The 22,891-nt window shown below is 38.9% G+C and overlaps 1 protein-coding gene across 2 annotated transcripts in view; it reads right to left on the bottom strand.

Moving 5' to 3' along the window:
* The window catches only part of CTNND2 (catenin delta 2), a gene marked incomplete at its 3' end in the record, with an annotated part of 926,199 nt that overhangs the window by 168,618 nt on the left and 734,690 nt on the right, over nucleotides 1–22,891 (bottom strand). For both annotated transcript variants that reach the window (XM_082837425.1, XM_082837426.1), the window contains exon 12: nucleotides 13,508–13,691. In XM_082837425.1, the coding sequence (XP_082693551.1) occupies nucleotides 13,508–13,691 (184 nt within the window). The remainder of the gene's footprint in view (nucleotides 1–13,507; nucleotides 13,692–22,891) is intronic.

Below are 22,891 nucleotides of genomic sequence, written 5' to 3'. Positions count from 1 at the left end.
CCAGCCCCACATGCCACCACCTCCCAGAATCCCATAATCTAGCTGTGATCACTCTTACCAACTTGTTCCTCCAACAAAATTTAAGAGATCTGCTTTTCCATTTCTATCCTCTTTTCTCAGTGATGGATAGATATTTCAGGAACAAACAGGTCAGCTTTTGAAAAATTTCATTTCCTACCCCCAAAATCAATTTTAAATGGAAAAGGACTAAGGGCTTTACCTTTTCATTTTATATTTTATATGTGCTTAAATTTTTGCTATGTCAACGTGATATGCCATCTTCCTATGAAGATTCACCATGCCTTTTTAGAAAAGGCAAAGCCCATAAAAGGAAATGAAATTGAGTTATTTCTAGTGAGGTGGATGGACCTAGAGTCTGTCATATAGAATGAAGTAAGTCAGAAGGAGAAAAACAAATACCATATGCTAACACATATATATGGAATATTAAAAAAAAAAAAAGGTTCTGAAGAACCTAGGGGCAGGACAGGAATAAAGATGCAGATGTAGAGAATGGACTTGAGGACACGGGGAGGGGGAAGGGTAAGCTGGGACGAAGTGGGAGAGTGGCATGGACATATATACACTACCAAATGTAAAATAGATAGCTAGTGGGAAGCAGCCGCACAGCACAGGGAGATCAACTCGGTGCTTTGTGACCACCTAGAGGGGTGGGATAGGGAGGGTGGGAGGGAGATGCAAGAGGGAAGAGACATGGGGATATATGTATACGTATAGCTGATTCACTTTGTTATAAAGCAGAAACTAACACACCATTGTAAAGCAATTATACTCCAATAAAGATGTTAAAAAAAAAAGAAAGAAAGAAAAGGCAAAGCCAAGAGGCTCTTCTCTTTAGAATGTTCCCGGTTAGTATGTCCTGCGCTTGAGGCTGGTGGGGTGGGCACCACCATCGATATTGGTACAACACGTACTGCCAAAGAGAAGGCTCAAGAAACTGGACAGTCTTTTAAGATATTTTAATTTGTCTAAAGATTGGACAATGTTAGTGTTCTAGATTTTAGCTTATTAAGGCATAGACCTTTTTTCCAACTTAAATTTCACTCTGATAAGCTTTTGAATATTTAAGAGTGGTACCATTTGCATTTATAATCTTTTTTTTTTTCTTTCTGAAAAATAAAAATGTGTACTCCTTCAGAATAGTAATTGCTTACATGCCTAACCTCAGCTTCCCGCCCTGAAATGACTTAAACAAGCTTGAATACTGCTAGGAACAAAAATTGAGAATAATGTTCTCCGATAATGATCTGATCAATTTACTTTTACCTACCATATGCTCCTAGTGGAGTTATAAGGTACAGTAGGTTAGGAAATACTATCCTTGGAAAAGAGTTTTATTTTCTTTTACATTTCACTTTGTTTATATATTCTTGAAACTGTAGCTATAGAAACAAGCCAAAAATATTAACTCATTTTATGTCATCAGTAAAAGGATGGAGGTATCTAAGGACTGGAAAAATAATGTCAACTCTACTATCTAGAACATGCCTTAAAATTTAGTCTTAAAAGAAAAAGACACTCATCGTTCTAATTGTCAAAATTAAGATTTAAGATGGAGATGGAGAGAAGGGACTTAGGTAGGGCTTTGTGACTAACTCTGTCTGGGTTCCCTGCCATCCATACTTTGGGTCTTAGAGGAGGAGAAGGGAAAGTAAGAAATAAGGGGGAGGGAGAAGACAGATGACAATTAAAGGCAAAAGGGATGTTGGCTAAGTGGATGTCACTTGGTAAATGTTGAGAAGCAAATTAAAAGAACCAGCATGCTGTCCATTCATTGGTTGTGTGTTTGTTTGTGTTGCTCTAGCACAGATCTGCAATCTCATCTGACATAACATTATATTTCCCCTCAGTGTGGTATAGTGGGGATGGTCTGGATCAGGAGTCAGGATGTGGGTGAAAATACTGGCTTCACGACTTGCTACACATGAACTTTTGAACTTATAATAAATACGAGAATGAATGATGTATTCAAAGCAGAACTTCCTGGTCCTTGGAAGTCAGGAATTTTATGAATAAAAATTCTCATTTTAATTTTACATAAAAATCGTGTCTCTAGTCACAGTGTGTAAAATGATTGAATGAATATCTACTATGTTGCCAGGTCATAACTTGCAATGACTGAATGAACAAACTGCACCCCCCATACACTCAAACAAAACACAGGCACACAGACACACACACACACACACAGCTCCCATCTTCAATTTCTCTGCATTTCTTGAGAAAGGAGACTTCCTATTCCAACTCAATATCAGAGATAACATCACCTGAGGACAGATACTGAATCCAACTTAACTGACATCTCACATATTAAATATATTAAATAGTGACCTCATGCTATCTTGCTTATTGTACTTTTTTTTTTTTACAAAAAGTATTGTTTGACAATGAATGGTAATGAGAAAAATACAATCTCAAAACAAATTTATAAAATGTATGATTATGTCAAGGACTAAATTATATTTAACTCCCAACAGAGGCTTTGGAGAATTTCTATAACTGAAGTATATAAAAGGAAATAATTTAAAAGAATTTTTGACAACAGAATGGTCCTTGACAATAATGCCTTAGTTTTCAAGATGGTTCCCTAATAAAGAAGATCTAAAAAAGGAAGAGAAGTTCAGTAGTAAGAAATATTTTGTACACAGTTTACTTTCTTACAGTTACTAATTTACTTTGCCTTGACCCAGTGGAATACCCATAAATCACACCAAGGGAACTGAATTGTTTTCCGGTTGTGACAACTCACTTGGTTTATACCAAAGTAGTCACATTTCACTTCCAGAGTATTTTAAGAATTCCTTAAACACACACACACGGCACACTTTGTAGAACAAATGCAAGTTATTGTTTTCTTTTACCAGATAAACAAGGTCCTAAATCACGTGCTTATGTTTTAGCCTGATTTCATGGAATATGATAGTGATGGTTATGACACATTGGAAAAGACTTATAACATGCAACTGAGGCATTTTTATAAAATTTAGGTAACTTTCAAGAGTAACAGGAGTGTTTAGTTGGGGAATTAAGGATAAAGGAGCAGCAGCTACTCAGGGAAGGATTTTTTTTGTGGCAATGGGAGAAGTACAAGAGAGCAAATCCAACTCCAAGAAAATATTGAAGTCTCTCCCGTGTCGTGTTTGGCAAGTTCCCAAATAGAGGCAATTTTTGGACTCAGGGCCCACTGCCTGAAATCCTGGCTGAGTCCCTAGAAGGAAAAAGACCCTGTAACATATCTATGTGGCTGACAGGGTCTTGGTGCTCAGGCCTGCTGTCAGGCCTGAGCCTCTGAGGTGGGAGAGCCAAGTTCAGGACATTGGACCACCAGAGACTTCCTGGCACGAAATATCAGTCGGTGACAGCTCTCCCAGAGATCTCCGTCTCAACACTAAGACCCAGCCCCACCCAATGGACAGCAAGCCCCAGTGCTGGATGCCCCATGACAAACAATTAGGAAGATAGCAACAAAACACCACCCACTAGCAGAGAGGCTGTCTAAAATCATACTAAGTTCACAGACACCTCAAAACACACCATCAGACGTAGCCCTGCCCACCAGAAAGACAAGATCCAGCCCCACCCAGCAGAACACAGGCTCCAGTCCCTGCCACCAGGAAGCCTGCAAAAGCCACTGAACGAACCTCACCCACTGAAGGCAGACACCAAAAAAAATGGGAACTATGAACCTGCAGCCTGCAAAAAGGAGATCCCAAACAAAGTAAGGTAAATAAAATGAGAAGACAGAGAAATATGCAGCAGATGAAGGAGCAAGATAAAACCCCACCAGACCAAACAAAGGAAGAGGAAATAGGCAGTCTACCTGAAAAAGAATTCAGAGTAATGATAGTAAGATGATCCAAAATCTTGGAAATAGAATGGAGAAAATACAGGAAACATTTAACAAGGACCTAGAAGAGCTAAAGAGCAAACAAACAATGATGAAAAACACAGTAAATGAAATTAAAAATTCTCTAGAAGGAATCAATAGCAGAGTAACTGAGGCAGAAGAATGGATAAGTGACCTGGAAGATAAAATAGTGGAAATAACTACTGCAGAGCAGAATAAAGAAAAAAGAATGAAAAGAATTCAGGACAGTCTCAGAGACTACTGGGACAACATTAAATGCACCAACATTCGAATTATAGGGGTCCCAGAAGAAGAAGAGAAAAAGAAAGGGTATGAGAAAATATTTGAAGAGATTATACTTAAAAACATCCCTAACATGGGAAAGGAAATAGTTAATCAAGTCCAGGAAGCACAGAGAGTCCCATACAGGATAAATCCAAGGACAAACAAACCAAGACACATATTAATCAAACGATCAAAGTTAAATACAAAGAAAAAATATTAAAAGCAGTAAGGGAAAAGCAACAAATAACATAGAAGGGAATCCCCATAAGGTTAACAGCTGATCTTTCAGCAGAAACTCTACAAGCCAGAATGGAGTGGCAGGACATATTTAAAGTGATGAAAGGGAAAAACCTACAACCAAGATTACTCTACCCAGCAAGGATATCATTTAGATTCAACAGAGAAATTAAAAGCTTTACAGACAAGCAAAAGTTAAGAGAATTCCACACCCCCAAACCAGCTTTAAAACAAATGCTAAAGGAACTTCTCTAGGCAGGAAACACAAGAGAAGGAAGAGACCTACAAAAACAAACCCAAAAGAATTAAGAAAAAGGTGAAAGGAACATACATATTGATAATTACACTAAATGTAAATGGATTAAACACTCCAACCAAAAGACACAGACTGGCTGAATGGATACAAAAACAAGATCCATTATGACAGACATTAGACAGTATATATGCTGTCTGTAATAGACCCATTTCAGACCTAGGGACACATACAGACTGAAAGTGGGGGGATGGATAAAAATATTCCATGCAAATGGAAATCAAAAGAAAGTTGGAGTAGCAATACTCATAACAGACAAGACAGACGTTAAAGACTATTTCAAGAGACTAAGAAGGACACTACATAATGATCAAGGGATCAATCCAAGAAGAAGATATAACAATTGTAAATATTTATGCACCCAACATAGGAGCACTTCAATACATATGGCAAATGCTAACAGCCATAAAAGGGGAAATCGAGAGTAACACAATCATAGTAGGGGACTTTAACACCCCACTTTCACCAATGGACAGATCATCCAAAATGAAAATAAATCAGGAAACACAACCTTTAAATGATACATTAAACAAGATGGACTTGATTGATATTTATAGATATTCCATCAAAAAAACAACAGAATACACATTCTTCTCAAGTGCTCATGGAACATTCTCCAGGATAGATCATATCTTGGGTCACAAATCAAGCTGTGGTAAATTTAAGAAAATTGAAATCATATCAAGTTTCTTTCCTGACCACATGCCATGAGACTAGATCTCAGATACAGGAAAAAATCTGGGAAAAAAAATAAACACAAGGAGGCTAAACAAGACACTACTTAATAACCAAGAGATCACTGAAGAAATCAAAGAGGGAATCAAAAAATACCTAAAAACAAATGACAATGAAAACATGACGACTCAAAACCTATGGGATGCAGCAAAAGCAGTTCTAAGAGGGAAGTTTATAGCAATACAATCCTACCTCAAGAAACAAGAAACATCTCAAATAAGCAACCCAGCCTTATACCTAAAGCAATTAGAGAAAGAAGAAAAATAAAGCCCAAAGTTAGCAGAAGGAAAGAAATCATAAAAATCAGATGAGAAATAAGTGAAAAAGAAATGAAAGAAACAATAACAAACATCAATAAAACTAAAAGCTGGTTCTTTGAGAAGATAAACAAAATTGATAAACCATTAGCCAGACTCATCAAGAAAAAAATGGAGAAGACTCAGATCAACAGAATTAGAAATGAAAAAGGAGAAGTAGCAACTGACACTGCAGAAATACAAAGGATCATGAGAGATTACTATAATCATCTATATGCCAACAAAATGGACAATCTGGAAGAAATGGACACATGCTTAGAAAAGCACAACCTTCCGAGACTGAACCAGGAAGAAATAGAAAATATAAACAGACCAATCATAAGCAATGAAACTGAAACTGTGATTAAAAATCTTCCAACAATCAAAAGCCCAGGATCAAATGGCTTCACAGGCAAATGCTATCAAACATTTAGAGAAGACCTAACACCTATCTTTCTCAAACGCTTCCCAAATACAGCAGAGGGAGGAACATTCCCAAACTCATTCTACAAGGCCACCATCACCCTGATACCAAAACCAGACAAAGATGTTACAAAAAAAGAAAACTACAGGCCAACATCACTGATAAACATAGATGCAAAAATCCACAACAGAATACTAGCAAACAGAATCCAGCAGCACATTAAAAGGATCATACTCCATGATCAAGTGGGATTTGCCCCAGGAATGCAAGGAATCTTCAACGTACGCAAATCAATCAATGTGATACAGCATATTAACAAACTGAAGGAGAAAAACCACATGATCATCTCAATAGATGCAGAAAAAGCTTTCCACAAAATTCTACACCCATTTATGATAAAAACCCTCCAGAAAGTAGGCATAGAGGGAACCAACCTCAACATAATAAAGGCCATATGTGACAAACCCACAGCCAACATCATTCTCAATGGTGAAACTGAAACCATTTTCTCTAAGATCAGGAACAAGACAAGGTTGCCCAGACTCATTGCTATTATTCAACATAGTTTTGGAAGTTTTAGCCACAGCTATCAGAGAAGAAAAAGAAATGAAAGGAGTACACATCAGAAAAGAAGAAGTAAAACTGTCACTGTTTGCAGATGACATGATACTATACATAGAGAATCCTAAAGATGCTATCAGAAAACTACTAGGACTAATCAATGAATTTGGTAAAGTAGCAGGATACAAAATTAATGCTCAGAAATCGCTTGCATTCCTATACACTAACGACAAAAAATCTGAAAGAGAAATCAAGGAAACACTCCCATTTACCGTTGCAGCAAAAAGAATAAAATACCTAGGAATAAACCTACCTAAGGAGACAAAAGACCTATATGTAGAACTATAAGACACTGATGAAAGAAATTAAAGATAATACAAACAGATGGAGAGCAATACCATATTCTTGGATTGGAAAAATCAACATTGTGAAAATGACTATACTACCCAAAGCAATCTACAGATTCAATGCAATCCCTATAAAACTACCAATGGTATTTTTCACAGAACTAGAACAAAAATTTTCACTATTTGTATGGAAACAGAAAAGACCCCGAATAGCCAAAGCAATCTTGAGAAAGAAAAACGGAGCTGGAGGAATCAGGCTCCCTGACTTCAGACAATATTACAAAGCTACAGTAATCAAGACAGTATGGTACTGGCACAAAAACAGAAATATAGGTCAGTGGAACAGGATAGAAAGCCCAGAGATAAACTCACACACATGTGGTCACCTTATCTTTGATAAAGGAGGCAAGAATATACAATGGAGAATAGCCAGTCTCATCAATAAGTGGTGCTGGGAAAACTGGACAGCTACATGTAAAAGAATGAGACTAGAACACTCCCTAACACCAAACACAAAAATAAACTCAAAATGGAACAAAGACTTAAATGTAAGGCCAGACACTATAAAACTCTTAGAGGAAAAAATAGGCAAAACACTCTATGACATAAATCACAGCAAGATCCTTTTTGACCCATCTCCTAGAGAAATGGAAATAAATACGAAACTAAACAAATGGGACCTAATGAAACTGAAAAGCTTTTTCACAGCAAAGGAAGCCATAAACAAGATGAAAGGACAACCCTCATAATGGGAGAAAATATTTGCAAATGAAGCAATGGACAAAGGATTAATCTCCAAAATATACAAGCAGCCCATTTAGCTCAATATCAAAAAAGCAAACAACCCAATCCAAAAATGGGCAGAAGACCTAAATAGACATTTCTCTGAAGAAGATATACAGAATGCCAACAAAAACATGAAAGGATGCTCAACATCACTAATCATTAGAGAAACGAAAATCAAAACTACAATAAGGTATCACCTCACACCAGTCAGAATGGCCATCATCAAAAAGTCTACAAACAATAAATGCTGGAGAGGGTGTGGAGAAAAGGGAACCCTCTTCCACTGTTGGTGGGAATGTAAATTGATACAGCCACTATGGAGAACAATAAGGAGGTTCCTTAAAAAACTAAAAATAGAACTACCATATGACCCAGCAATCCCACTACTGGGCATATACCCTGAGAAAACCATAATTCAAAAAGAGTCATGTACCACAATGTTCATTGCAGCACTATTTACAATAGCCAGGACATGGAAGCAACCTAAGTGTCCATTGACAGATGAATGGATAAAGAAGAGGAGGCACATATATACAATGGAATATTACTCAGCCACAAAAAGAAAGGAAATTTAACTATTTGTAGTTAGATGGATGGACCTAGAGTCTGTCATACAGAGTGAAGTAAGTCAGAAAGAGAAAAATAAATACAGTATGCTAACCCATATATATGGAATCTAAGAAAAAAAGAAAAAATGGTTCTGATGAACGTAGGGGCAGGACAGGAATAAAGACACAGACCTACTAGAGAATGGACTTGAGGACACAGGGAGTGGGAAGGGGAAGCTTGGACAAAGTGAGAGAGTAGCATTGACATATATACACTACCAAATATAAAATAGCTAGCTAGTGGGAAGCAGCTGCATAGCATAGGGAGATCAGCTCGGTGTTTTGTGACCACCTAGTGGGGTGGGATAGGGAGTGTGGGAGGGAGACTCAAGAGGGAGGGGATATGGGGATATATTTATACTTATAGATGATTAATTTTGTCACACAGTAGAAACTAACACAACATTTTAAGCAATTATACTCCAATAAAGATGTTAAAAAAAAAAGAGTAGAAAGATATGTAGACATTGGGAGGAAATGTATAAAAATGCTAATGATGGTTATCTCTGGGGGGTGAGATTATGGGTGACTGTTAATTATTAGTTTATGCTTGCATGTATTTCTAGTAGTCAGCAATAAACATGTATTGCTTATAAAATTTGAAAAAAAAAACAATAAATGTCTTTAAAAGTGAAAAAAAAGAATAAAGCTATAAATTAATGGACCAGATCAAGGTATGCAAATATTACACAAATCCGCTATATCATCTTCTTGTACAAAATCACTGTATCATTTTTCATATAAATATATATATTTAATACATAAAAATGACTAGAAGAACAAGTGCTGTGAGTTTATTTTCTGCTTTCAGAAGCACCAAAGACATGGACATATATACACTACCAAACGTAAAATAGATAGCTAGTGGGAAGCAGCCGCATAGCACAGGGAGATCAGCTAGGTGCTTTGTGACCACCTAGAGGGGTGGGATAGGGAGGGTGGGAGGGAGGGAGACGCAAGAGGGAAGAGATATGGGAACATATGTATAACTGGTTCACTTTGTTATAAAGCAGAAACTAACACACCATTGTAAAGCAATTATACTCCAATAAAGACGTAACAAAATCAAATAAAATAAATTAAAAAATTAAAAAAAAAGAAGCACCAAAGAACCAAATTCTTTCTAAATATTGTGATAGAAAAAAAATTGTTCCCTGCAAAGGTATAAGCCCAGATCTGATTTATAAATTGAGATGATCTGTTTATTAATTTACATTTTAAAGACTATATTGAAATCATTTCTGCAGTTCTAGGAGGACTTTTGCTGAGTCTACTGCATTATCCATAATTTAGCATAGTTATGTGTGTTTGAAATCCTTTGTTTTTGGGGATTTGATTTATTAAACCTCAGTTACATACAAATAATGGCATGTGCCATAAAACTCCTCTAATGTTTGATAAGATAACGGAGCTGCCATTTTAATAAGAATAGTATGACTAAAAAGAAGAAAAACATTCCAAGATAAAAAGCAGAACTACAACAGCTATGGAGAGAGTTCTCATAGCCACAAATCAGTGGTGGTTAAATTAATCGAATGGAACTATTGATATTTGCAGTTGTCTACAGGAAGTCCCTTAGAAATGAAGCCTGCAGGGCAGCCCATCAATTCACAGCTCTGCTCTTAACGTCACCTCTCCCCTCCCTACCCGCTTCTACTCTGTCCTGTAAAATTGTTCCCAGACATAGCTGACCATTGTGTTCTCTTGGTCAAAGCTTCGCCATAGCTCTCTGTTCCTCACAGACTCAAGTCTATTCTTCTTAGCTCTGCTTTGAACGCCCTTTATCACCTGGAATGAAACAGCTAAACAAGCTGCACTTCCTAAAGTCTGCTAGTTTTGTAGACTGCCTGCAGATGCTGGAGTTAGTTCTCCCATGTCAGCGTCAGGGTGTTCCTGCTGTTCCTCTGGCCTCGAGCATCTCCCAAAGCATTGACTGGTGATGCCCTTTCTCTGCTTGACCCCAGTCTCATCTGGTTCTTGAAACGTTTTGTGACCACACTCACTGAGTTAGCCACTCCCTTCCCAGGTTTTCCTTCTATACTATCCTAATCATAGCTTTATATTATACTAAGATATAACACTAGGACTCATTGTATGGGTACCACCGTCTTCCACTAGAGGAGGAGTTTCTGAAGGGCAGAAGAGGTTGCCATGTTTATTTCAGCCTCCCTGCCCTTCCCTGGCACACAGCAGGCACTTAACAAATGCTCATGGATCAAACTGCTGAAAAGCAGGAACAGCATACATAGTAATTTCTTTACGGTAAATAAAGATCTAGGTTTTGTTGAAAGAATTAAGAATGTAACTACAACCTCACATACTAATATGTAGAATCTTCCATCATGATATAAATATTTACGACTGTTTTGGTGTGTTTCCAACTTGGTTCTAAGTAAATGGTAATAGTAGAAATTTCTTGAAATCTTTTATCTGCTGAGTCTTTATTTGATAAGTTCATTTTGGCCCCTTCCCAAGGCTATTTTCTTCCTCTCTTAGTCCAACCTGTTCATTAATGTAGACTGATTCATAAACACATTTAAATAAGAGAGAAAAAATTATATTTCTTTTTGTGAGAAGGGAAGTGTAACCGAGCAGGACACTGTAAGGTCTTCCCGGAATAGACTCCCACCCATGTCGTCCACCTGCCTTTTGTCTGTAGAAAAACTTTAGCCAAAGAATACATTGAATCAGAGAAGTGAGAAAATGCAAAAAGAAAGGGAAACAGGCAAGCAGGACAAAATAATAATACTTTAGCCATTAAACAAAGTCAAGTACCTTTAGTTCTTCCCCAAGGACTATAGATGATATTCTGAGCCATGTCCTTTGAGCTGTTTTGCAGATACTGAAACGCCCACCAGGTGGGAGAAGTTAACTGTACGCTGCCCACAAAGCACATAGACCCCAGACCAGTTGGAACCAGAAAGTTGATGATGCTAACTCCTAGTTACCTCACCACCAACCAATCAGAGGAATGTCCATGAGCTGATCACACCCCGCTCATTAAACACTATAAGACCCCTCACTGCCCCCTCCCATGTGGGACACACTGTCTTGAGGGCAGTAGCCCGCTGTGGTCCCCTTGGCCTGGCAAAGCAATAAAGCTATTTCTTTCTACCTCACCCAAAACTCTGTCTCTGCGTTTCTATTTGGCACCAGTGAACAAAGGCCACGTTTTGGCAACAGAAGGAGTTTAATGAATTAAGAGGGAAGTGAAATATTCATATTTTGATAGATCTTGCTTTGTCATTCACATGATAAACTCCGAAAAGTGGGAAAACCCTAAACCTGGTTTCAACTGGACTAAAAAAAAACGATTAGGCTACATGAAACACCTTCTAAATCAGATGTCCTCCTTTTTGCTTCCTGTGATGCGGTCAATCCTGGCTGGCAGCAGAAGCAGCACCACTCAAGCCTCTGTGTGTGTGAACTTGGCCAGATGACCTACAAAGGGGACCGGTGAACTGACACTAGTCTGGTTTCTTCATCTGACTTTTCATCAAATGAGGCTGAATGCTCGTGTATCAGTATCCTTCATCCTTATGTCAAACATCCTCAATATATAATTATGTTACTATATTATTCAGAGAGAATTTTAGCTGATGGAACTTAGCAGATCTTTACAGACTATATGTATACAATTGATTGAGGCACTTCCTTCCACAATCTTCATTAGGAACAATGACACTCTTTACAAGTCAAGGATGTTAAGAAAGGAAAATTACTTGTAACAGCTGCATATAACTGAAATAGAAAAATCAGATAAGAAGGGTCAGGAGTGCTTATAGTTTTAGCTTTGGAAGAGTTATATTTCTGCTGGTGGGGCAGGAGGTTTCTGAAAGATAATAGAATTTAAGAGGTTATAAGATGGATGTCTCAAAAGTGGGGTTTAGAAAACTGTAAACTTGACTTATGGGGGAGCCTATCCAGAGAAATCATGCCAAAAGATCATTATTTCATGACCTTGAGGAAAAGCAAAATTGTCAGAGGGTTTCCTATTCCTGCCCATGAATGCACACTGATATTTATGGAGGCCAACTCTCTCTATCTCCCTTTATGCATGCCCCATTCACACAAACACACACACCCCTCTCAAGACTGCAGGCTGAGAGCACTGTTGTAAATATACATGAGATCGTTATTATTAATGTCACCAAGGTGATTCTGTTCCTTCTCCAGGAGAGACTGGTTCTTATACCTAGAAACTGATCAACTGTAAGAGAAATGGCAGCTTTGAGGCAGCCAAGCTGAAGCAATTCTGTACATTTTACTTTTGAAATAGAGATTATTTGACGAGGTATTTTAAATCACACCCATCCTATCATTAAGTTTAACCGGCAGAGATTTCCCACTTCAGTACAACGTACAACATCCTTGGGAACACAGTTTCTAGAGTCTGGAAGAAGTATACATTGATTATTACATTCTTTTCTGAGATCAAAAACTAAACAAAACATCTAAAACATCTCAAGAGATTTCCGGGTGATGAGTTTTGTAAGAAGGCATTGGGAGATAATTAGAACACATTTGCTACTTTTATTATTTTAAAAAGACATTTCACACCACAGTCCTTATTAAAGAGCTATTTTCAAGAAACACAGGCTCTTGCAGTCACACTGAAAATTTTTTAAAAATAAAAATAGCTACTGGAGACAGTTAACTAGATCTCTATGTATTTGTCATAGACTCTTCTTCTAACCAGTTGGTCTGCCTGGTTATTCAAGATGCGTGATACATCACAACAGGGAAATGACTGTTAACTATCGTTTTCAATCAAAGAAAACTATTTTTGGTTGGAATGAAAATGTTTATTTCTTTGCCTAAGGCCTAAGAAAACATGTTAAATAAGTCAAATACTGGGGTAGGTAGAGGACAGTGGAAGATGCATATGCATCTTCAGTACCTCGTTAGAAATGATCTTCACCAGCTTCTTGCACTGTTGCCGTATCAGTATTCCAAAACACTCTGATCCTTAGCAAAACAGCAATTAAAGTTACAGAAACAAAAAGCACCCGTTGACAGAGGGAGGTAGCAACAACACGGGACTCACCTTAGGCATCCAGTGGCATTTCGCAGCACCTGTGAGGAATGCAGCTGTATTTTCCGATCGTCCTGAAGAGGTGAATTTTCCCAGCCTGAGTGGGGGATGATCACGGCATTGGTCAACACGGCCAGGGTGTCCTGTATGATTGGCATTTTGAGTGCATCGCAAGATGAAAGGTTCCAAAGGACTCCTGCAAGATACACACAAACAGAGCTTTTGGACGGCCACTGTTTTCCCCAGTTAAAAGCACAGGCAGGAGAGACAAAGATGGTGTAAGCACGTGTACTAGGGCGTGCCCTTCATTTTAGAGCATCTGTGTGAAGCCATTACAAACGTGCTGTGAAAATCTGACAAGTACGCAGAGGAACTGTAACATGATTATCTTTGTTCCATCGTGGAGAGTAACTGAGGTTGAGAGAGCTGATGGAATTGAGGATACCAACCAGGCTTCCATCCACAATTAGTACAATGGACCCAAGTACCCAAATTCTAACCAAGACCAAAGAGCTGTGAAAGTTATCTGAAATGGGCTAGTAAGACATCTGAAATAGACTAGTGAGACATCTTTGTTTTATCCAGGACCTCAATATGCACCTGTGGTCTGTTTGATTCACTTAGTTTCCATATAGAACCAGCCATCACTGTACAGGACCTTTCAAGAATCTAGTATCAGGTCTGATGATAACAAGCCCAACACGAAATGTAAATTTAGTGTCACTTGTGACCGTTCTATAAGCTTTTCTCTGAAAATGATGTTCATGGAGGGCCTACAGATTGTTAACAACAAAGAAAGCAGGAGAAAGGGGAGGGCGTGTCAACAATAGACAAAGAGACTTTAAAGTGGAATTAACTTTAGAAAAGGCCTTAAGAATTACATACACATTATAATATCATTTGAAGATGCTTTTAAAATAGTTACTTTTTGTTGTTCAAAATTGTACACCTAAAGGTAAAAAAAACTACAGCAAAGAATAATATTCTCTTTTCGTATGAAAGAAAGACTGCATTTTCCTCAAGACTAACCTAAATAGACACCATCACTTCAGATACTGAGAATAAAATATCATAGTCATCTTTAGAAACACAACTTCCACTTTACTTGTTTAATAAGCTTTCAATAGATTTTAAAATGACGTTGTGTTTCATTTACCATGTTATGAATAAACAGAACTCACTTATTTCTGAAATTTGTTTTATTAGTTTCTTGCATTGCACATGTTGAACTATCCAAAGGCATTAATAACACTAACCTGAAAGTTAATGATATTTGCTTGTTAATAACTAAAATAACAGTTTTAAATCAGTTCTATAAAAAATGTGACTTTAGAGACAAACTTTTCCACTGGTCTTTCAAAAGAACATTTGCTGGGAATTTTATTTAGGTAAATGCAAAGGAAATAATATGGTTTTGGTGCTGAGAATGTATAAATCAGTCCTTCAGTACAGAGGATTGGACTGAGGGTGAATCCTGCCTGCCTGTTTTCGTAAATAAAGTTTTATTGGAACATGGCCCTGCCTGTTCACTTACATATTATCTATGGCTGCCTCTGTCCTACAAGGGAAAAGCTTGAGATTTTGTGACAGAGACAGTATGGCTCACAAGCCTAAACAATTTACTGTCTGGCCTTTTACAGAAAAATCTTGTGCACCTCTGTGTTAGTATGTGGATCATTTTCTACACATTTCTGTGTGTGTGTTTACCTTGCCATTAGAACCCTAAATTGACTGTATAAAAAAATGCTTATTGGTACACAGAAGTTGCTCAAAATATATTCTGACTTGGACAGATGTGAAATGCTAGGAGTATTATCATATGCATTTATTTTGAATTAAATAATATATGAAGCTTTATTTTTATTCATTCCATTAGGAAACGTTTTACAGGATTTTGGGTAATCAAAATAATCAAAATGAGTACTTTCATTCACTTGTAGTCTAACAACAGTATTCCTTTTCCTAGTAAAATAATCAGTTTTCAGCTTAAAAAAAGCATATTTAGGACTTCTCTGGTGGTGCAGTGGTTAAGAATCCACCTGCCAATGCAGGGAACACAGGTTCGAGCCCTGGTCTGGGAAGAGCCCATATGCCTTGGAGCAACTAAGCCCGTGTGCCACAACTACTGAGTCCATGCACCATAATTACTGAAGCCCGTGCGCCTAGAGCCCTTGCTCTGCAACAAGAGAAGCCACCATGATGAGAAGCCTGTGCATCGCAATGAAGAGTAGCCACCGCTGGCTGCCAGCGTGCAACAACAAAGACCCAAGGCAGCCAAAAAAAAGAAAAACTTTGTTAAAAAAAAAAGCACATTTAAATGAAATTACTATTTACACCATATTTGAGGATAACTTTTAAAAATATCACATTAAAGGGTTTTTGTCTGTTTTTCTTTTTTTAACTAAGGTATAGTTGACTTACAATATTTGCATTAGTTTCAGGTGTACATCAAAGTGATTCACTTATATATATATTTTTTCTGATTCTTTTCCATTATAGGTTATTCTGTTTTTCTAAGTACCTAACACACCTATGCAGACACAAAATGATTTTTTTTATTCCTAAATCCTGATTTGAAAATGCCAATACATGAAAACTGAGGCTTGTAAAAGTTTTAAAATATGGGTGGCATATTTTGCTGTAAAATACATTTCCTCTAAAGACTAAATAGTAAAAGACTTTTGCATTTTTCCATGCAATGAATTTAAAAGAATCTAAAGGCATTCTATGATAATAAAACAATTTTTACTGTTTCCTAACAAACAGAAAAGAGGTAGGAAAGGAAAGGGGGAAATCAAGAAAAGGTAAAGGCCTAATCTAATATCTGACGAGAAGTGAAAAGGATGGGAAAGAAGATGGCCTTTCAGGTAACTCTTTATCGGGCTGTTCTCTGCATCACCTTTCTCATTAATTCATCAATTAGTGTAACCTAATTCCGAATCAGGCATGGAGAGAAGTTTCCTATTCACATTCCCTCTGCCTTTCCAGACGGCTCCATCTGTGTTTCACATTCCAATGAACTTACCACAGTACTTGACCCAAATCTCTGAACTTTCTATCCCAGTTTCTATCTGCAGCCCACGTGTGCTTCCTGGACTTACAAGAAACGCAGCAGATCTCTGGTCAGGGGCATTTTTACCACGTCTGCCTGGATGAGGACTTGGTCAAGTGGATGCAACATGGCAGAATTTCTTTTGGGGGAATTCAGCAAACCAGTTAGTTGCAGGGTGCCCTCCAAACCTGGAGTTTTGGTTAGATTATCTGGACACAGAGACAAGCTTGAGTGTAGAATCAGCAGTCTCTGGGGACGCTGAGATAAACGTCTGGCAGGAGTCAAAAGTGGGAAACAGCTGGGAAGCCTACACCTGTCTTGCCAGACACACACACACACACACACACACACACACTCACATCTACGCATACCCATTCACACACTCACATACACACACCCCCACCCTCACAACTATGCACACACACCTATGCACACACACATTCACACTCACATACACACACACACTCACATCTATGCACATACACATTCACACACACACATCTATGCACACACACATATACACGCCCCACACTCACATCTATGCATACACATTCACACACTCACATACACATACACACACACTCACATCTATGCACACACATTCACACTCACACACATCCACACACTCACATCTATGCACACACATCCACACACTCACATCTACACACATTCACACACTCACACATCCACACTCACATCTACACACACACATTCACACACACTCACATCTACACACACACTCACACCCACACCCACACTCACATCTACACACACATTCACACACACACATCCACATTCACATCTACACACACATTCACACACTCACACACACATTACATATACTCACACATACATACACACTCACACCTACACACACACAACATATTTACACATTCACACATATACAAACTCAGACACATACACTGACACACACACACACACGCTCACACACAGACATTCACACACACACATCCGTTAGTCCCCGACGAAGGGAGACAGATTAGTGGAGAAAAACGGACGTATCTAGGCATTCTCTGTGAACAGAGGAGAAATAGGTGTTTTGCTCAAATTTCTCTTCACTTCTCCCTCTCCTTCTTCTGGGGTGGTTTTCTGGCATTCCCTTCAAACGCAGGAGCCCGACCCTTCTTCCCCTGAGTGAGGGCTGCACTTAGTGCCTCGCTTCTGACCCGCAGAAAACGGAGGCGGTAACTGAGTGACTTCTGAGACGAGGTCAGGGAAGAGGTACTGCTGCTCCCGCCCAGCTGTGTCTGGGGTTGCCTGTCGGAGGGGGAGCCTGCCATCACCCTGTGAGGACCCTCAAGCAGTACGAGAAGAGGCCTATGGGGAGAGGAACGGAGGCCTCCCGCCAGTAGCCAGCAGGGAGCCGTCTTGGAAGTGGACCCTCCAGCCCGAGTCAAGCCTTCAGACGATACAGCCTCATCCGCATGGGACCCTGAGCCAGAAACACGCAAACCTGCCACTCCTGGGTTCACTCAGACACCGTATGGGATAAATGTCTGTTGTTTTAAATTGTTAAATGGGGGGGGGGCTGTAATTTGTTATGCAGCAACGGTAATTAATGTCCCTTCCTTTCCCTTCCCTCTCCTTTCCCTCTGTCTGCTGGACACTTTTCCCTTTACAGCACTTTCTTCCTAGTTACGCCTCTCATTCTGACTTAGATTCACTGCTTTTCTCCTTCCCTAAGAGCCCTCCATCCTCTCCTAAGGTCTACTGTGAGAGTACAGGAGATACAGGAAGGGAATCCAGCTCAACCTTGTAACTAAATTTAAAATGCATTTTAATTTAGGTGACAAATGATATTTACCTTTTAAAAAGGCATCCCTCTTCATGTTTGTGACTTATGAGATGGCCAAACGCTTTCTTTAATTTGGAATAATCTTGTATTAGTTTCCTATTGCTGCTGTAACAAGTTACTGCAAGTATAGTGCTTAAAATAAGGCACATTTGTTATCTTACAGTTCTGGAGGTCTGAAGTCTATAATGGACCAGCAGGCAGTGCTCCTTCTGGAGGCTCCAGGGGAGAATTTCCTTGTCTTTTTTTTTGTTTGTTTTTGTTTTAGTTTATTGCGGTACGCGGGCCTCTCACTGTTGTGGCCTCTCCCGTTGCGGAGCACAGGCTCCGGACGTGCAGGCTCAGCGGCCATGGCTCACGGGCCCAGCCGGTCTGCGGCATGTGGGATCTTCCCGGACCGGGGCACGAACACGTGTCCCCTGTATCAGCAGGTGGACTCTCAACCACTGTGCCACCAGGGAAGCCCCCTTGTCCTTTTAAGCTTCTAAAGGCTGCCCACGCTCCATGGCTTGAAGCCTGCATCACTGCAACCTCAGCATCCACGACCGAATCCTCTTCTCTGACTGATCCCCCTCCCTCCCTGTTACAAGGACACTTGTGATGACACTGAGCCTGGCTAGATACTCCAGGATCGTCTCCCACATTTCAAGATCCTTAACTTAATCCCATCTGCACAGTCCCTTTTACCACGGAAGATAACATCCACAGGCTCTGAGATTTAGGACCGTGGACATCTTCAGGGGTCCATTGTTCAGTCTACCACGCATCCCTTAAAATAGTCTGTCATGCTTCAAATAAAATTAAACTTCTGACTGTAGTTTCATGATCAGGCCCTCTTCCCTCCTTCTCTAAATTCATTTTGAATCAGATCCTTCGGTTCATTCATTTACCCAGTCTGCGCACATTAAGGACCAGGCTCTGTTGGATACAGTGGGAACATGAGTGAACAAAACAAAAAGTCCCTGCCCTCACGGCTCCGCCATCACCGTAACTCATTACGCTCTTGTCATTGTCGCCTTATTTCTTCTGCATGGACAACAAGCTTGTTGGTAACTCACATTTCTTGGACTTGCTGCTCTCTCCGTTGGGAACACTCTCCAAGGCTGATCCTTCTTTCGGTTCACATACACCTTAAATGTGCTAAACTCAGACAAGCTTTTTCGGATCGGTCTAAACTACCTTCCCAGACTCTTGCTCTCAGATCTCGTATTTTAATTTTCAGCAGAGACCGCATCACCGTCTCATATTTCCCATACTTTTTCTTTGTTCCTCCTGTTTGATGCAGATGTTATCGACAGGCAGCACTGTGTGAATTTAAGGTGTCCAGCATAATGATCCGACTTACACACACCATGAAATGATGACCACAATAGGTTGAGTGAACATCCATCACCTCGTAAAGACACAACATTAATAAAATAGAAAAAAAAATTTTCTTGTAATGAGAACTCTTAGGATTTAGTCTCTTAACGACTTCCACATATAACATACAGCAGTGTTAACTAAATTTATCATGTTGTATGTTATAACCCTAGTACTTATAACTGGAAGTTTGTATCTTTTGACTGCCTTCATCCAACTCCCTCTTCTCCCATCCTCTGCTGCTGGTAACCACAAATCTGATCTTCTTCTATGAGTTTGTTTCTGAAATATAGTTGACCTACAACACTATGTTAGTTCCTGTTACACAACACAGTGATGTGATCTTTCCATACGTTTTGAAATGATCACCATATAAGCCTATTGTCGTCTGTCACCATACAAAAATATTACCTAATTACTGACTATAGTCTCGATACTGTACGTTCCATACCTGCAGCTCATTTATTTGTAACTGAAAGTTCATATCTCTTACCCTCTCCCTCACCTGTCTCTCTCCTTCCCCCAGCCCCCTGTTCCCATGCTTTTTCATTACTTGCTTTCTTTTCATTCTCTCACTGCTCTTCCCCACCAGGTCCCAGCCAAGACATGAAGGCAAGGACCCTGAGTGTTCAGAGCATACAGAACACGTACAGCACACAGAATATGCTCTGACACACATTAGGTGCTCACCTAATCGGTGTTAAATGATTACAAGAATTAATAATTGGCTGATATGACCTTTATAGGATGATGCGTGCTCCAAGCAGTGAACATTTTAAGAGTATTCTACTGTTAGCAAAATGAAGTAATGATTTGAAAGAATAAAATAGCAGATGCAGGACTTCCCTGGTGGCGCAGTGGTTGAGAGTCCGCCTGCCGATGCAGGGGACGCGGGTTCGTGCCCCGGTCTGGGAAGATTCCCACGTGCCGCGGAGCGGCTGGGCCTGTGAGCCATGGCCGCTGAGCCTGCGCATCCGGTGCCTGTGCTCCGCGATGGGAGGGGCCACAACAGTGAGAGGCCTGCGTACCGCAAAAAAAAAAAAAAAAACAACGAAACAAAACAAACAAAAAAAACTGGGGCCCTGAACTTGTACTGTGTGCATTTGTGTGTGAGCACATGTGTGTATGAATATTCAAACGTGCAAAAGTATGTATGTGAGTGTACATATGTGCACATGCACACACAAGCATGTGTCTATGTGTGTGTGCACACTGTAATATGAGTATTTGCGTGCATCACATAAATACTCTCACCTTGTCCCTCAGACTTCATGACCTTCAAGGTGCAATTGTTGAATTAGAATTGTTTTGAGAATCCTTCCAGACAGTATATGTGATAGCCTCAAAAGATTAATAAATCACACTCACTTAATGCTTTTAAAAATAAAAGCATTGATCTTGAGACAATGCTAAAGTTTACCAAAATGTTGCTGTAATAATGGATAGTTCAAAGCAATAATCAGGTGGGACTTCATCAAAACTAAAAAGCTTCTGCGCAACAAAAACAATAACAAAATGACAAGGCAACCTATGAAATGGGAGAAGATAATTGCAAATCATAGATCAGAAAAGGGGTTCACCTCTAAAATATAGAAGAAAATCATACAGCTCAATAACAAAAAAAAGAATAAACAATCTGATTAAAAAATAGAGGAACTGAGTAGACATTTTTCTAAGGAAGATACCCAAATGGCCAACAGGTACATAACAAGATGCTTAGCATCACTACTCATCGGGAAAATGCAAGTCAAAATCACAATGAAATATTGCCTCCTACCCATTAGAACGCCTAACCATCAAGACAAGAGATAACTAGTACTGACGAGGATGTAGAGAAAAGGAAACCTTTGTGCACTGTTGGTAGGAACGTATGTTGGTGCAGCATTCTTCACAATAACCAAAATATGGAAACAACCTAAATGTCCCTCCACAGATGGACTGAAAATGAAGATGTGGTACAATGGAATATTATTCAGTCATGAAAAAGAAGGAAATTCTGCCATTTGGACAACGCGGATGGACCCTGAGGGTATTATGCTAAGTGAGATAAGTCAGACAGAGAAAGACAAATACTGTATGATGTCACTCATGTGGAATCTAAAATAGCCAAACTCATAAAAACAGAGAATGGAATGGTGGTTACCAGGGGACTGGGGTCAGAGAATTGGGGAGATATTGTTTAAGGTACAAACTTGCAACTCATGGTTAAATAAGTCCTGGAGATCTAATGCACAGCACAGTGATCACAGTCAACATTACTGTATTATGAACTTCAAAGGTGCTAAGAGACTAGATCTTAACTGCTCTCACCACAAAAAAGATGATAATTATGTGACATGATAGAAGTGTTAACTAACACAAAGATGGTAATCATATTGTAATATAAAGGTGAATCAAATCAACACATTGTACACCTTAAACTCACACAATGTTATATGTCAATTAGATCTCATTAAAAAAATAGAAATTATTTTTTAAAAGTGTGTTATATAAACGTCACTTGGATAAGTGTGTTATTTCAGGTAATGGATGTGATAAGAAATGTGTGTGTAATGCATGCAGGGAAGTGTTTAAAATACATGTAATAAAGATGGTTATGAGTGCATTAAGCAAAGAAAAAGAATTTTATTTTAATACCTAGTGTCTTGCATCATAGGAAATTTTATTTTTTCTTTATTTTAAAACATTTTATTTTATATTGGAGTATAGTTGATTTACAATGTTGTGTTAGTTTCCGATGTACAGCAAAGTGATTCGGTTATACATAGACATATATCTATTTTTTTCAGATTCTTAGGAATTTTTAAAAATAATTGTACATATTAATGTTTCAGAAAATTAGAGTAGGATGATGGATATAGTGACAGAGCCTTAATGGATTTTATCAATGGAATATAAGTATTTTCAGGATATGTGTGGGGAAATAAGTTCTATTTGAACTTTTGTCTTCCTTTGTAAACCTTCTCTCAAGAGCAATTCATTCTTTGACAATAAATGATCCCACCAATTTATAATAAACCTGAGACCATCGAAAAATAATTTTAAAAAATTAAAAAATGGGTAGTTCCTTAAGCCAAAACTCCTCAAGTTTTCTTTTAGGGGTCCCGGGAGTTGGCTGACCAGAAAAGTGACCTCTGAGTTCTCCTCTTTAATAGTCCCAGGGAGGAAA

The sequence above is a fragment of the Leucopleurus acutus genome, assembly GCF_964270905.1.
Source record: "Leucopleurus acutus genome assembly, chromosome: 3".
NCBI classification, from domain to species: Eukaryota; Metazoa; Chordata; class Mammalia; order Artiodactyla; family Delphinidae; genus Leucopleurus; species Leucopleurus acutus.
This window is presented reverse-complemented; position numbering and strand designations above follow the sequence as displayed.